This window comes from Plectropomus leopardus, chromosome 9 (genome assembly GCF_026936395.1).
Source record: "Plectropomus leopardus strain MGB_pleo_1.0 chromosome 9, ASM2693639v1, whole genome shotgun sequence".
Taxonomy (NCBI): domain Eukaryota; kingdom Metazoa; phylum Chordata; class Actinopteri; order Perciformes; family Serranidae; genus Plectropomus; species Plectropomus leopardus.
This window is the reverse complement of record NC_142184.1, coordinates 14722505-14738053: the sequence shown is the minus strand read 5'-3', so window position 1 is coordinate 14738053 and position 15549 is coordinate 14722505. Positions and strand designations below refer to the sequence as shown.

General features: G+C 38.4%; 2 protein-coding genes across 2 annotated transcripts; one reads left to right on the top strand and one right to left on the bottom strand.

The window, feature by feature from the left end:
• Positions 1–402: 402 nt before the first annotated feature.
• On the top strand, positions 403–7262 carry LOC121946443 (NACHT, LRR and PYD domains-containing protein 12). Its single transcript, XM_042491004.2, has 9 exons — positions 403–556; positions 763–2367; positions 2695–2856; positions 2936–3109; positions 3693–3866; positions 4056–4229; positions 4754–4927; positions 5047–5214; positions 5333–7262. Exons 2-9 carry the CDS (start codon positions 821–823, stop codon positions 5400–5402), a joined length of 2643 nt encoding a protein of 880 aa, XP_042346938.2. The 5' UTR covers positions 403–556; positions 763–820; the 3' UTR covers positions 5403–7262.
• LOC121946445 (ceramide synthase 5-like) lies at positions 7104–15510 on the bottom strand. Its single transcript, XM_042491007.2, has 10 exons — positions 15331–15510; positions 12840–12942; positions 11926–12056; positions 10777–10834; positions 10612–10662; positions 10378–10470; positions 9309–9437; positions 8855–8961; positions 7922–8078; positions 7104–7731 (listed from the first exon to the last, which is right to left on the bottom strand). The coding sequence occupies exons 1-10, from the start codon at positions 15504–15506 to the stop codon at positions 7594–7596; spliced, it is 1143 nt and encodes a 380-aa protein (XP_042346941.1). The 5' UTR covers positions 15507–15510; the 3' UTR covers positions 7104–7593.
• Positions 15511–15549: the final 39 nt, after the last annotated feature.

The window sequence follows — 15549 nt, the reverse complement described above, 5'->3', positions numbered from 1 at the left end:
TTACAACAGCAACGTGAGGAAAAACTAATAACATAATAATACAATGAAATACATAACAATATGGGTAAAATCTTAGTTATCTGATACAGTGTAAATTTTTTAAGTTTTTTTATTCCTTTTTAAAGACTTTATTTATAGTTGGAAGAAAAAACAAAGTTGTGGGACAATTCAAACTTTTATTTTGGTATTTCAAATAGAAATTTATCTCAGTTATCTGATACAGTGAAAACGTGTAAGATTTTTTTTATCACTTTTAAAGACTTTATGTACAGTTTAAATCAATGTAAAAAAAAAAAAAAAAAAAAAGTTGGGGGATAATCCAAATTTTTATTCTGGTATTTACCAGCGTCCTCGCGGCACTCCCTGTCGCCTGTAAGTCAGTGTGCAGGGCTTAATATCACATTGTACTTCCTGTTTTGTCCGCTCGACGTGTATTTAGTATTTAGTGAACCCGCGTGTCACCGCAGCAGCGATCCCAGCGAAGGCGTTACCAGCCCATAAAAACTTAAATATTTCTTTATAGATACTTTTTTGTCTCGTCTGCGCAGCGTAAAATGTAAGTGTACCTTTAACGTTACTCACGTGTTTGAAAAATTGCAGTGTGCATTGTTACTGCATCTTGTGGGACATGTTTGCTGACAGCTTTTAAAGCATTTCAGTACAGTTAAGTACACTGTAATTTAAGCAGTTTACCTGCAGACATGAAGAACATGTTTACTGCAGACTCCTGACTGTATTTTATTTTATCTATTCTCTTTACAGTGATTTACACACAGTGGACAAAGACTCTGTGCTGACTCACATCCTGAAATTAACCGACATGTCGACACTTCTTGGTGGAGAGCTCCCTGTCAGTGTCATCAACAACAATAAGTACATATCCCCACTGACTGCTGGAGCTCAGACGACAGACAGAAATGAGGAAGATGACTTGCCCTCCCTTGATTGTGCCATTCACGCCGCTCTGTGTGGTGACATGAAAACCGTGATACTGGTCGGTCCTGAGGGTGTGGGTAAAACCACAGCTTTGGAGAAGCTGGTTGTGGGCTGGGCGAAAGGAGAGCACCTTCAAAAGTTTACTCATGTTTTCCATTTTAGGCTCAAGGAGTTAAATTCTCTTAATAGGACGCTGTCTTTGGAGGCGTTACTGCTACAACATCATGGTCATGTCCCTCCTGAGTCTGTGCCCCTACTGCTGCAGAAGCCTAAGGATGTGTTGTTTGCATTTGATGATCTGGATCGATACAAACACAGCCTGGACCCGTCCGTCCACACCCTCTGCTCTGACCCTACGCAGACAGTCTCTGTGTCCTGTCTAGTGTCCAGTTTGCTTCATGGATCGCTGCTGAAAGGAGCTGCCTTCGTGGTGGCCACCAGGCCGACTGGATGTCTGGAGCATCTGAGCGGCACCCGGGTGGAGGTGTTGGGGTTTATGAAGCCGCAAAGAGAGGCCTACTTTAAGGGGTTCTTCACCGACCCAGCTGCTGCCACCAAAGCACGGACACACATGGAGAGGACTTTAGGCTTTTATGATATCTGCACCTCCCCGAAGTTTTGTTGGACAGTTTGTTGTGTTTACAAATCTCTGATGGATGCTGGAGCAAAACTTCCTGAAACATTATCTCAGTTGTTTGTAGACATCCTGGTGTACCTGATTCAGACGCTCTCGCTGAGCCAAACGTGCAGCAGAGATCTGGTTTTGGCCCTCGGGAAGATGGCAAATCATTGCTCCTCTGACCTGCATTCAAGCTGCACCAAAGAGGAAATTGATTCATTTGGTATAAAACCATTTCTCACATCAGTTGGTGTTTTCTTGCATGTTGAGGGTGACCAGTCAGATGGACGTGTCTTCTCCTTCCACTCCAAACTGATTCAAGAGTTCCTCTTGGCCTTGTCTTTCTTTTTGGACAAGTCATCCTCTGAGGGTGTGGAGAAGATGCTGGAGAAGCAGAAAGACTGTGCAAAGTTTCTGGATTTCTTCTTGTCAGGGCTCTCAGAGCCGCTTCAGCACACACCGCTGGAGACCCTGCTGGGGGAGCTGAACGCTGAAAGGATCATGGATTTCAAACGCTGGTTTAAAAGCAGCTCGGTGGAGACGCTGAAGGGGTGCTACAAAGACAAGCACTACCGCTGCTTCCACCTGCTTCACCAAGCTCAAAATAAGAGTTTGGTGAAAGAGATCATCACCCCCTCAGCACGAATAGGCATCAGCTACGGAGACGTGAGCCTCCAGGACTGTGCAGCTCTGAATTATGTTTTCATGTGCCTCGGTGAGGTGGAGCAGTTGAATCTGTACGGTACAAGGAATCTGACGGAGGAGGAAGCAGAGATGCTGGCTCCAACTATGAGCATATCGCATAAGATAATGTAACACAATCACATTCTAAGGGACTGTTTGTTACTTATGAGGGGGGAGGGCGTGACGCAAGCCCTGTGAGTGAGTTCTGCACTGAATTTCTTAGCATATAAATATAAATGAATACGTTTTAAAAATCTGACAACTAATTAATAGTGGAGGGAGGGTCATGCATTTTCTTAAAGTCATTCAGGGAGGATCAAGAAAAAATTTGTAGCTTCATGAAGTCACACTCTAGCCACCCCCCTCATCTAGTAAATAAAGAACAGTTCCTAAGCATCCATTATTTCATGTGTTTAGTAAGATGTCATGTAAGACTGCTCTGTTGTGTCCACCAGTTTGTCAGGGAGCACCTTGAGCGTTGGCGCTGTCCGTCATCTGGCTTCAGCTCTCAGCGGAGGACTGACCGAGGAGCTGGATCTCTCTAACAGCCGCCTCGGAGATGAGAAGTTCAAAATTCTCTGTGCTGGACTCAAAGACTGCAAGCTGCACACATTAAAGTAAGATTGAAGATAAATGCATTCCTTTAAATTTCTCAAACTGAATAAGTCGTTGATAATTTGCTTTTGATTTAACCAGAATTTTAGCGTGCAGACTGACGGAGGGAATCTGTGAAGACCTGTCGTCTGTCCTGACCTCAGCCACCTCTCAGCTGTGTGTGTTAGACATGAGGAGTAATGAGATCGGGGACCAGGGCCTCACCAAACTGTGCAAAGCACTGCAGAGTCCTCACTGCAAACTACAGACACTACTGTATGTATTTTATGCAGAGTAGTATAATTTGTATTAAGGGGTCAGTGTGTAAGACTTAGGGGGATTAAGTGGCATCCATCGCTGAGGATTCAAATTCTAACTTTTCACAGTTAGAATTTCCTCATTGTTCATTGTTCAGGAGGTTTTTACCAGGAGCCAAATTATCCACTGAGGTCTTTTCCTCTCCAGAACAAATGGATCAGGTGACTAAAACTGGTAAAAACACTAAAAAAAAAAAAGCTTTTTTTTGGTGCAAATCAGTGTTTCTTCAAAGATGCAAAAATGCGAAAGGCCTTCAGTAGAGCCAGTGTTTGGTTAGTCCATTCTGGACCAGTGCAGAAACATGGCGTGTACGTGGAAGAGGAACCGCTCCCCATAGATATAAATGGCTCACACTAAGATAACAAAAACACAGTAATTGTCATTTTCAGGTGAACATACATCAAACATAACATACTTAGAATGTATTTGATTTTTGGTAACATTTCCACCTAAATCGGACACACCTGACCTGTAAAAGTCTTTGTGTTTGTCTATTTATTGTTGAAAATGACTTAATTTTTTTTATTTTTTTAATTTAAAGGCTTCAACTCTGTGAGTTGACTGCAGCATCCATGGAGCCTTTATCAGCAGCTGTGTGTTCCGGCCAATCAGAGTTGAGAAAGCTGGACCTGAATCAAAACGCAATTGGTGATGGAGGAGTGGAGACTTTGTGCAAGTCCCTGCAACACCCACTTGGTAAACTGCAGACCCTCACGTAAGTCTGTGTTACAGGACGATAAAACTGCATGCAGTGACTCTCCTCTGATGAGCTGACTGACTTGTAAAAGTGACACAAACGTGTGAAAAAGATGCTTGAAATACCTGCAGAATGTGCATGACAAATCCTACTTTTGCATGCATATTTTTTAGTTATTGGTGAACTTTTGTTTTCCTTTTCTTTTAGTTTCTTTGATAGTGAGCTGACCGGTGCATGCTGTCCTCATTTGATGGAGGCCTTGATGTCCGAGCACTGCTCCCTGTCAGAGCTGGATCTGTCAGTGAATGATCTGGGCCAGGAGGGGGCGCTGCTGCTCTGCCAAGCGCTCAGCCGACCTGGATGTCCAATGGAAAAACTAGGGTATTGTGGCCTGTATTAGTAAAATTCATTTTAAATAATGTGGAGAAAAAAGAGTTTATGCATAATTAACTTAAAACGTGTGTTCATACATTTTTAGAATTTTTTTAGCTAATGTGGAAAACTTAGTTGGAATAAATTAACTTAAATGCGTTACCAACTTTAAAACTTGTGTTCATAATTATGGTAATAAAATATTTAACTACCCTATTTATGAACGAACATTTTTACGTTGATTCCTCATAAAAAAAAAATTTCATTTTAAAGTGTTATGTACTGTTACCATCATTATGAACACACATTTTAATGTTGATTGCTAGTAAAAATTAAATTGGTCCATCAAATTGTTCAACATTTACAAGGAATTTTTAACACAATTAATACACTTATTACCAGTATTGTACACACAGTTGATTCCTCAAAAAAATATGTTATTGCAGCTATTTTTTAGAGTGTCTCTTTTACTTTTCTGTGATAAAGTACTATTGATAAGTAATATTTGGTGTATATTCTGCTCCACCCTACAGCTTGAAACGCTGTGAGTTAACCCAGCCGGTCTTCAAGGAGCTGAGCTCAGTGCTGATGAGTGGCACTTCAAGACTCAAGTCCCTAATTGTGGGTATAAATGCAGTGGGAGATCAAGGGGTTAAACATCTCTGGGATGCCGTTGCACACCCAAACTGTCTGTTGGAAGAACTGGAGTGAGTTGACAAAATAAAAAAAAATAAAAAAACAGAAAAAACATTACAACATCATACTATTTTTTTATCACCACATTGCTGTTTGCACTCTACTCAAATCTGTCTCTCTTTTACGGTAGTGTTGAGATGAGCGGTTTGACGGACGCTTGTGTTAAGGACTTGTGTGCTGCAGTAAGAGCCAGTAAGACCCTGAAGAGCCTGGAACTGAGAAACAACTCCCTCACTGATGTTTCCGTCCCTGCCCTCGTCCAAGTCATGCAGGACAGCCACAACATGCAGGAGATGAAGTAAGCCCCGTTCACTGCAGTTAATTATAAACCATCTTTAGCCAGTGTGCTTCACATAAAGCTTCTAAGCACGAAAAAAACATTTTTAACAAGCAGCTACTGCTTTTGTTTCTTTCAGCCTGAAGTACAATGACTTCTCTGAAGAGGTTTTCAACATGTTGAACGAGTGTGATAAAATAAGGTACTGAAGAAGAGCATTTATTAGACACATTGTGCTAGAGGATCACTTACAGTGCTGTATGGATAATCCAGCTGTCGATCAATAAGAAAAGCACTATAATTTCTCAAGCAAAAAGAGCTGAGGAAAATTCAGTTATAAAGCTATTATTAGCTTCTCATTTTAAAATTTTATTTTATTTTTCTTTATCTTTCAACTACTTTTAACTTTGTAAGTTAACTGTCTTTAGGTTTGGACTGCTTGTCTGACAAAACAAGAAATACTAAAAATTTGCCTTAAGGAAAATGCACTTTTTACGATTTTTTGATATTTTCTAGATCAAATGATATTTAAGGAAATTAATTTGCAGATTAATCAATAATGATAAATAATCACCAATTTCAGCCTTACTCATCATACACTTAAATAAGTATTTCGCTGCTGGAAAGATGACCTTTTCATAAAACTAGCACATCTGTGCAGTATAAAAAAAGCAAATGCTTGTCAAAATTAGTGCTACGTGACCAGACAACACAAAGAAAAAGGGATGTGGCATTCACTTTTGCTTAAGAGGTAAAAAAAAAAAAAAAACTACAACTACCAGAATGCACTGTGCTGTACTGGACCAAAAAAAGCCCTTGCTAGTGGACGATGTAATTTGAGCTAGGCCATTTTGACAAATAAATCAATATGGGGGTCAGCTGGTAACGAATAATTTCGAATTACAGTTAAACTTTAAACTGAAATATAGCAGCTTTTCCACTGCCTGTTCAAGGCGGGAATGTCGCCATTATGCTGCCTCGCTGTTCTGTATATATCGCCCAGTAACAGACAGAGGGTGGTCTCGCCTCTGAGCAGGGACAGGAGGTAGTAAGAAATCGCTACAGATGCACATACTATATATCCTGATAGAGGCCAACGCTCATATGTTTATCGTCATTCCTGTCATGCCTCTTTTGTTCACGATATGCTGCGATGCACTGTATAATCGCGCGCTGTAGCGGTGCAGGGGTGGTATTAAGGGGGGACTTTGTTGTGGCCCTATAGCGCGATCTCCGAGTAAAAGTGGCCTATGTTTCTAAAAACATTTAAAGTGAGAATAGAGAATGCAGTAACAGTATTTTGACACTGCCTAGTTTTACTTTGATCTCAGTATTTTCACTCTCCGTTTTCACAACACAGGAAACAGTATGGCATGCACTTCCTGTTGATAAATTCTCATATTACAGCTAAATGTTGCATTAAAATATGTCTGAAAGCTTTTCAGAAGCAAACAGTAAAGTAACATAATATTGTTTTATATTCAATCAGCACTGCCTGGTTTTACAGTTTGATCTGAGTTTCGTCTGAATTTTTGAAAGAGGAGTGTCTCTCTGCTGATCTGCTTTTCTTTGTGTCCGCGGTGGTGGCAGGCAATACGATAGTGAAGGCATGCAATCGGTATTAAGGCAACAGCCTAAAAGCAAAAATCGTTTGTGTCATTTGGCAGATTTCCGCTGGCAAATGAGCAGGAAGGTCTGGGTGCTGGTAAGAAGGAGGGAAGTTTAACAAAGTTTATTTACACATATTATCCACATTGTTATTGTACAAGGTGGTAGTAGTAGGTTAAAAAAATGGATAAAGCATAGCATTGCTATATTTTGCATTGCAATATGTCAATATATCATATGTCAATAGGCAATCTTTTTTAGTTCAACATATATCACATAATAAAGATCTTACACATTCAAAATTCAATTTGGTAAAATAAGATTTTATTAAGAAATCTTTGGCATCTTAACTTACAAGAGTAAGCAACATATTCAGTTAGGCAGATTGCAGTGATTTGTTTTACAGCTGTAAAATATATTACCAATTTCACTAATAAAAATGTATTTACATGTAAAAAAGACTCAAAATAGAAGTGTTGACATGCTCTGTTTCAGTTTCGTACTTTAAGAACACACACACACACACACACACACAGCGAGGCGCAGACAGAACACACACATTTCTGCTGTAAGCTAAAAGCAGGTGTAAACCTCACACAGTGTAAACCTGACTCAGTAAGACGGTGCTAAGTTTGCACATGGAGCTGTGCCCGAGTCCATCCTTCATTTGAGCAACAAATATTTCTCAGTGAAAAAAAAAAAAAGAAGTCTTTTTGAGAAGCTAAAGTGACAAGGCGGGTCACACAGGCACGCAGCAGGTGAATAAAAGCCACACTGGAAGTAAACATCCTCTCAGTGAGTTTCTCCATTAAGGTTTCCATTGCGACCGCTCTCCTTTGGCTTTAGGGTCTGACTGGGATTTTTACTGGAATTGGAATAAATCTCCTCGTCCGAGCTGCTCTCGATGTCACTGCGGTCGTCTTTTGATACCTTTTCAAAGAAACACAAATGATACTTTTACTATCATTTGACAAAATGAGCAATGAAGTGTAAAAAAAAAAAAAACATAAAACATATCCGTAAGCATGTTAACATCCTAATGCAGGGTACGTTAACCAGTTATGTTAACCTGCTTGCATTGCTAAAAACAGTGCTACACACAACAGGCAGCCAGACTTACCTTTCCCTTGAATATAGCTTTGATAGCGATGCGAGCGATGAGGTAGAACCAGATAATGTGAAGAGTCTGAAGCACCAACAGCAACCCGTTGAGCAACCACCAGGCCTGGTATGGTCCAATGATCTCCCAGCTCTCAATCAGAATGCTGTAAAAAACCCTGCAACAAATACACATACACAGGTTACTGCAGTTTTCAATATATTATGGATAATAATTTTATTTATATAGCACCTTTAAAAACAGTTATTTAAAAAGTGCTTTGACAGACAAAACAAAGGCAGGAAATATATATCAGAAAACAAGCCAAACAAAGAAAGGTCAAACAAAGAGGCAAGAACAAAATGCTGCGTGTACGAAAGGTCAACAAGATTAAAGCAAATAAAAGGAATAAAACAGGAAGATCTCGAAAGACAGTTACAGCACTAAACAAGTAAAGATATATCAAATATAGGAATAAAAGACGCTAAAAATATTATAAGAAATAATACAACTAATAATATAATTGCACATTTCTGACCCGTTGTCAGCTTGTTTACTGTATTACATGAATGACGCTGTTACACAGAACGTCTGCGGAGCCAATTCAAAATGTAAAACTTTATATGGAAAACAAAATGAATTGTCGAATATTTGTATTGAACAGCCAAATCTGATCCGACTGACATAATTCTGAGTTTGGTTCAGCCCTATTATTGACCTTGTTTGCAGTTCGAGGTGTCCTGACAACAGTTTTACAGACATCTATTTTACAAAGGTGATCTTTGGGGAAAATGCTCGTTTGGAGATTTTTTTTGCTGCAATAGTGGCCACTTGGAAAAACATTTCCCTTTAAAACACTATTTAAGTGTGCAAAATGGCTTCTAATAGTTAAACATGTGACAAGTAGGCAAAAGTGTGTCATTTGATTTGTAAATAAGCTTTCATTTGACTCACCAGAAAGGAAAGATGACGAGTCGAGTGAGGAAGAAGATTATGCTGAACACCACAAACAGGCCATCACATAGCCTCTGGTACTTGGCATAGTTGGCCAGCTTGGCAGCCTTTGGAAATAAACAAGGTATTAATGATTCACAGCACTGGAAAAACACACCCAACATCTCAGTTATGACGAGGTGTATTGTCTTCAGTCGTTCAACTACTTTTATGATTTCACTGTGTGCTGCTACATTTTGGTGACATCACTTCATGGAAATGCTCGTTAGAGATGAGTTTTTTTCTGTCAGACAGGTATTACAGGTAGTTCACAGCACTATGTCATCATTTCCATGCTCATATGTTCTCAGCTGTGTTTACCTACGATTTGTACAACATGAGCCAAGTTATATCTGCTCAGGTTTAGCTTCTATGAACAGGTGCTGCAACAAAAGATCATTATTGAGCTCTTTACCTCGAGAAAGATGTCGGATGCATCGTGCACACACATGACCAAAGTGCCAAATCTTAGCATGTTGTTTGCATAGGAGAATGTGATGAGGAATATGGTGGCCAGGTGGTGGACAAGCATGATGAAGAAATCCTGTCATCAGTGAAATGATGAGACATGACACAAAGAGAGGAAGTAAAACAGTAGCACCTGCTAAATTTAAACAGACAGACCAGGCTCTTGATGGAGAGACAAAAAATACTGTATTTACTCTTACAAATATGTTCTGCTCAACAACAGTACTTTTTAAAAAAAATATAATTACCCTCATATACCACTTTTTAAAAAATCCAGTCTAGATACATATCTTTACATAATATAAAACTTAAAGATATGTCATTAAAAAATTACCAAAGATATAAATTTATGCAAATTTCACAACTTTATAACTAATCAACTAAATCCCTGTGTGTGGCCATACTTATGTCTATGTTTATAACTCTGCGCTGGCATAACGTTTTCTGGTCAAGGGAATTTCTTCAAATTTAATACAAAAGTTCGAGTGAACTCAACGATGAGCTGATTAGATTTTGGTGTTCAGAAGTCAAGGTCACTGTGACCTTGAGTTTAAGAATGAACTGATTAGAATCTGATGGTTGAAGGTCAAAGTTCAAGGCAACGGTGACCTTATAAAACATGTTTTGGGCCACAACTGTTGGATGTTGAATGCCCACGTTACTTGAACTGTAATTTTACGAATATGTAATAACACCTGCAGCTTATGAGAGTAATGAGAAGAGGACAGCCTGTCTTTGTGCATCTAACAAAGCTCTTCATTATGACACCAACTGAAAGACTTTATGTAAATACCGGGATGACAGGCTTATCTGACGCCATAAATAAAAGACACATTGAGTATTTGTGGCGCTGCAGCATCTCGGTGTCTAACCTGTTCCATCAGAGCGCATTGTTAAAGTATAAACTGGTGGCATGAGGTGGTGTGACAGTTATGACATGGAAATCTGGAAAAACAGTTCTAATACAAATGGTGTGAAGTGTTCAGAGGAGAGGCAGCGCAATAGTGTTGACTTACCTTACGTTTGATGTCTATGAACTGCGAAAACATCAGAGACCAATAGAAAGCCAGCTCAGCTGCATAGTGGTTGTATTGTTCAGGACTCAGAGGCTTTATGAGGAAGTCAAACAAAAACACCTTTAACAAATATGTGGCTGACAACAAGGTGGTGCTGAACAGATTAGTCATAATCAAGGCAGCTGATTATGATGATTGTGCAGATAAGACAAAATAAATAAAAAAACAAAATACCTGAAAAGGATAATTGTACCAACACTTTCTGGTGTCCCACATCCAAGGTGACTGACAGAAAACAAAAAAATGTGCAAAATAGATCAACAAAAATATCAATTAAAACATATCAATGAAACAGGCTTAGTGTTGTGCAACAGCAGTCAGCCTGCTAATGCAACTCACCACCCACAAATGTCGAATGCCATAAATGAAAATCCCCAGATAAAATGTAAATCGCCACCTGAAGAGAAAGAAAAGAGAAAAGTTGGGAGAGAAAAATTTAACTTGTTTTCTTCTTAAAAAAAGAGGTGTACAGGATAAGTGAAAACTTTGACTTGTGGGTGGCTGTAGAAGTAAAGACGGGGAGTTACCACAGTCAGTAAGATTTATCATAAATGTCTTTAAAGGGGGACAAATAGTAACCAATAATCAACAATTGCCATGACTGAACTGAATATTCAGAATTGGGTATTTTAGAACTCCTCTCATTGTATCAAAATATAAAAGTAAAACTGATTTTTGTTGGAGGGATTGTGAACAGGTTGGGGATGACACACAGATTTCATCATCCATTTCTTGTAATGTATTTTTATATTTAATTGATTTATTTTTGTAAATTCACACCTTGTCATGTTTTATAATTTTAATGTTTGTTTGCCCAACTGTGAATTTTTTTTTTCTTTTTTCCTGACAAAGTAGCTATTTATAAATCAAATACATCTGTTAAAAAATGTCAATGTCTGTACAAAATTTCAAGGCAATCAATTCGGTGGTTGCTGAGAATAGTCCAGTATGGACCACCAGACTGACATTTGCTGACATTTATGTGGGAGGTCTAATGCATTCACTTGAGAAATAATATTTTCCATGTTTTTCTGCAATAACAAAATTATTTCCTCAGGATTACAAGAGGCGTTTTTATAGGGGAAAAAATATGCTTGTTTTTCTGAATCAATGAAAAAATAATCTAGTTTTTTTTCGATGATTATCTCGATAATTCAGAGAAGTAGGGTAAATATGTTTTCCCATAAAAAAAAACATATAATTCTGACATAACAATCTTGTTAATTCATAAAAACAAGGATTTTTTTCCCTATAAAGACGTTATCAGAATTAATACAGAATAATCTTGTTAATTCAGGAAAGCAGAGCAGAGTTTTTCCATGAATACATTTCTCAGAATTCTGATATAATCTTGTTGATTCAGAAAATGTTTTTTTCTCAAGTGAGTCCGTAATGCTTCCATAAACGTCAGTGTACTGCAGTAGAAATACAGTAATTCTCCACTCAATTGTTGGGTTTACGACGCAAAGCAGTTTAGGATGAACTTACATGCTCTCACAGAACTTTTTCTGCATACTGGGCCGGTCTTGGTTCCGACGGACCCGAAACCATCTCTGTATCTTCCGCTCATCCCAGTCCAGCTGCTTAGAGAGTCCCTCCAGTTGCCTCGTGTCCAGACTCTAAAGAGGACAGTGCAGGACAAACAGACCACTTGTTTTTCATTGTAAAACCACAATAACAGTAGATATGACTGTCATGCTGCTTCAATGATACACATCACTGAATATTTTGTGTATTTCACTGCAGTAACATCAGTATTACGATTTGTAGAGCAGGGGTGTCAACTCATTTTAGTTCAGGGGCCACATGCAGCCTAATTTTATGTCAGTTGGGCTGAACCAGTAAAACCAACAGATATTTTACAGCTTAAAAAACTTTGATACAGTAAAGATTTTTAAATTTAAGTATAGGTTTCGTTGGAGATTTCCTTAACTCAAATATTTCTGTTATTGTCTGGATTATGGAGCGATGTTTTTTTTTATAATCCCTCAATTTTCACATTTGAAGTCATCTCAAGATAGAAAAGTGGGACTTACTTTGGACCATACTTTGTAATATTTCTAAATGTATATAATTATAATGCTTTATTTTTATGTCTGTATAAAGTCAGAGATGTCCACAACATGAAATGCACCTGTCAATGTCAGGAATGATCTATTTAATTTTTATTTCCAGAAACCCCCAAAAATCAAAGATTAAAGACAATTTCCTTGCAATTTAGTGGTATTTTTTTATTTGTCAGAAATAAAATCAATCAGGCTCTAGTATTGAACACTAATTTGAAATGTCACACTTTGCAAAGTAAAGAGGCCACATTGGACCCTTTGAGGAGCCGTATGTTTGGCACCCCTGCTGTAGAGGAACATTTAATGGTCTATAGAACAAATATTGGCCTTATTTACCGTTTTGGACAGATACACCTTCTCCAGGACAGCATTGGACTGAGCTTGCCGAGGCACTCCCGCCTGAATCTGAAGTATGTGGGCACAGGGCTTGGCCACCAGCCTGTATACACACAGACCGAGGCAAAAAAAAGAGAGAGAGCGAGAGGTGGGGGCAGGGAGGGGACACAGAGATGGTGATGTATTAACACAGGAGAGAGTCAGAGAGATAAGTTAAGCTTGTTGTACAGGCTTTAGGAACAGATGAACCATTAGCTAAAATTGGCTAAGAGCCTCCTTCATTGACTTGAGCTGCTGAGTTCGCAGTTTGCTCATAAAGTAATGTTTGACTTTGTCTTAGAGGGAGGGTGAGAGTGTAATAAGGGAGACACAGGCGAGCGTTAGGAGGATTCCTGGGGAATGTAGCACCTAGTCTAAACAGAGCGTGATGGCCTGTCATGTGAGGGTGGGGGAGATGGGGATGAGGAGGGCCGCCTTTAACCAAAACACTGATGTGTGTCACAAGATCATCCAAGTTGACCAGTGTTCACGCAGCAATGAATAGCATGTCAATCTCACAACTCCCCACCTATCTGGAATAGTGTCCTTAATGTGGAAAAAGAGTGAATGAATAGGAGTACAGACTGGGCTCTGGGCTCTCTCACTGGGGATCTTTCTCTAAATGATGGACATTCAGAACTCTAATGCAGCTGAATTTGCATAAAACACATCACAGAATCGACTTTCTGTGCTATTAACCGGGTTCTGCAGCTTAAGGTTAGGTAGATTTGAGATTTTTTTAAGACTTTTTTAAGCCACTCTGAATTATGACCAATTTTATATGACCCCAAATTGAAGAAGGACAATTTTATTTTTTTCCAAAGTTAAAATAAAAAAGTTTGATTTCTACATCAAACGCTGGAAAAACAACCCTTTTTAGAGTGGAACACACAGAAGACAATGGACGTATTATGTTATTATAAAAGTATCTATTTGGTTTACCAGCAGAAGTGGGAGATATCTGGTGTTTCTGTCCAGTTTTCTGGGTGATTTTATGTTTTACACTCTGCATGTGAGATCCCACTGCTTGGATTCCCATCATGATGAGTTGAAGAAGAGGAATTTAATAAATTGTTAAACTAAAAAAGAAATATTACCAATTATTTTGAAATTTTACTATGCAATGACAGAAAAAAGAATCAAAAATCCTACTTCCCATGTCTAAGCATTTTTAAGGCTTTTGAAAGATTAATTTAAGTCAATGTAATACCATTTAGTGATGGCTTTTAAGACTTTTTAAGGATCCACAGGGGCCCTGTATTAAGGTTTATACTGAGAGAGACTAACATACACTGCACAAGCTGGTTTTTAAAGCCCTGACCTAGGCTCAGTTTCCAGTGATCACAAAATGAATTAAACTGCATGATAGTTGTATGTCACGTCAATCTTTTTTTAAACGCAAACTTTCTTGCTGAGCAAGGTTAACGTGTGTTTCCAGCCAGTGGAGTTATTAGATGTCATCAGCTCAGAGGAATCCTAACACTACTAATAAGAGGCTAAACTAAAACCAACAACAGGAGAGACGGAGCATATAATTATATGGAGAGACCGAAACTGAGGTCTAGGAAGTCAATTTGTTAAAAGACGTTTGCATAATTTCATAACAACTGTGTGTGTGCCAGCAACAACTCAGGATTTTGGATGTTTACATAAAGTTTTAGTGCATAAAGAATGACTCACATATAAACAGTGGTGATGGAAGAAGTATCCAGAACCTTTACTTGTTTAAAAGTGTGTTTAAACATAGTCTTTTACAAGTTAAATTCCTGTTTTAAAAATTTTACCTCAGTAAAAATACTAGATAGATTTAAAAGTAAAAAAAAACCCATTGAAGAAATATCCACACAAAACAAAACACCCCAAAAACTCATAATTCTAAAATAAATAAATAAAACAAAAATCCTAAAACTCAAAACTGTCAGAAGAAAAACACCCCAAAACTAATAAAAAAAAATCAAAATATTTGCCAATCAATTTTCTATCAATCGACTGATTGATTAATCAACCAGTCATTGCAGCTGTGTTTGTAGAAACTTTTTGATACTTTAATTTATTACAAAAAAAAAACATAAATTGATTTTATAAACTCTTTTTGTGTTTATGCAAAAATCTTAATCTGCAAAGTAAATACTGGGTTCAGATAAATGTAGTTCAGTAAAAAGTACAATATTTCAATGAAATGTAGTGGAGTAAAAGTATAAGTGACATAAAAAAAATATATGCTCAAAGTACAAATAACTCAAATTCGTAATTACGTGCAGTACCTTCATTCCACCAATGCATATAAATATTATTGCAGTAAGATTAGTAGCGATGTATTTTTGACCTTTTCTATGAGTAATAGTTGCCACATAGGCTGAAGCCCTCATCCGTGCACGCACACAGAGCACGCGCCCAAACGAAGAACTTCACCAAAACATTAACAACAAATAAAGGACAAATGAAACATTACCTTTCAAAAAGCAACCTTAGAAGGAAAACCCCGACAGCCAGCGGCAGGGCATATAGTATGTGTCTCACTCGGGGAAACTCCACACCAGGTGGTGGTCGCTCCAGGTCCGCCCATGTAACATTTTCGGGAAGCCAAAATCTCTCACTCCAGATCCAGGCTGAGATAGAGGAAGTCATCGGGGAGCAGAAAAGCACTCGAGGCAAACCGTACAAGCAAAAA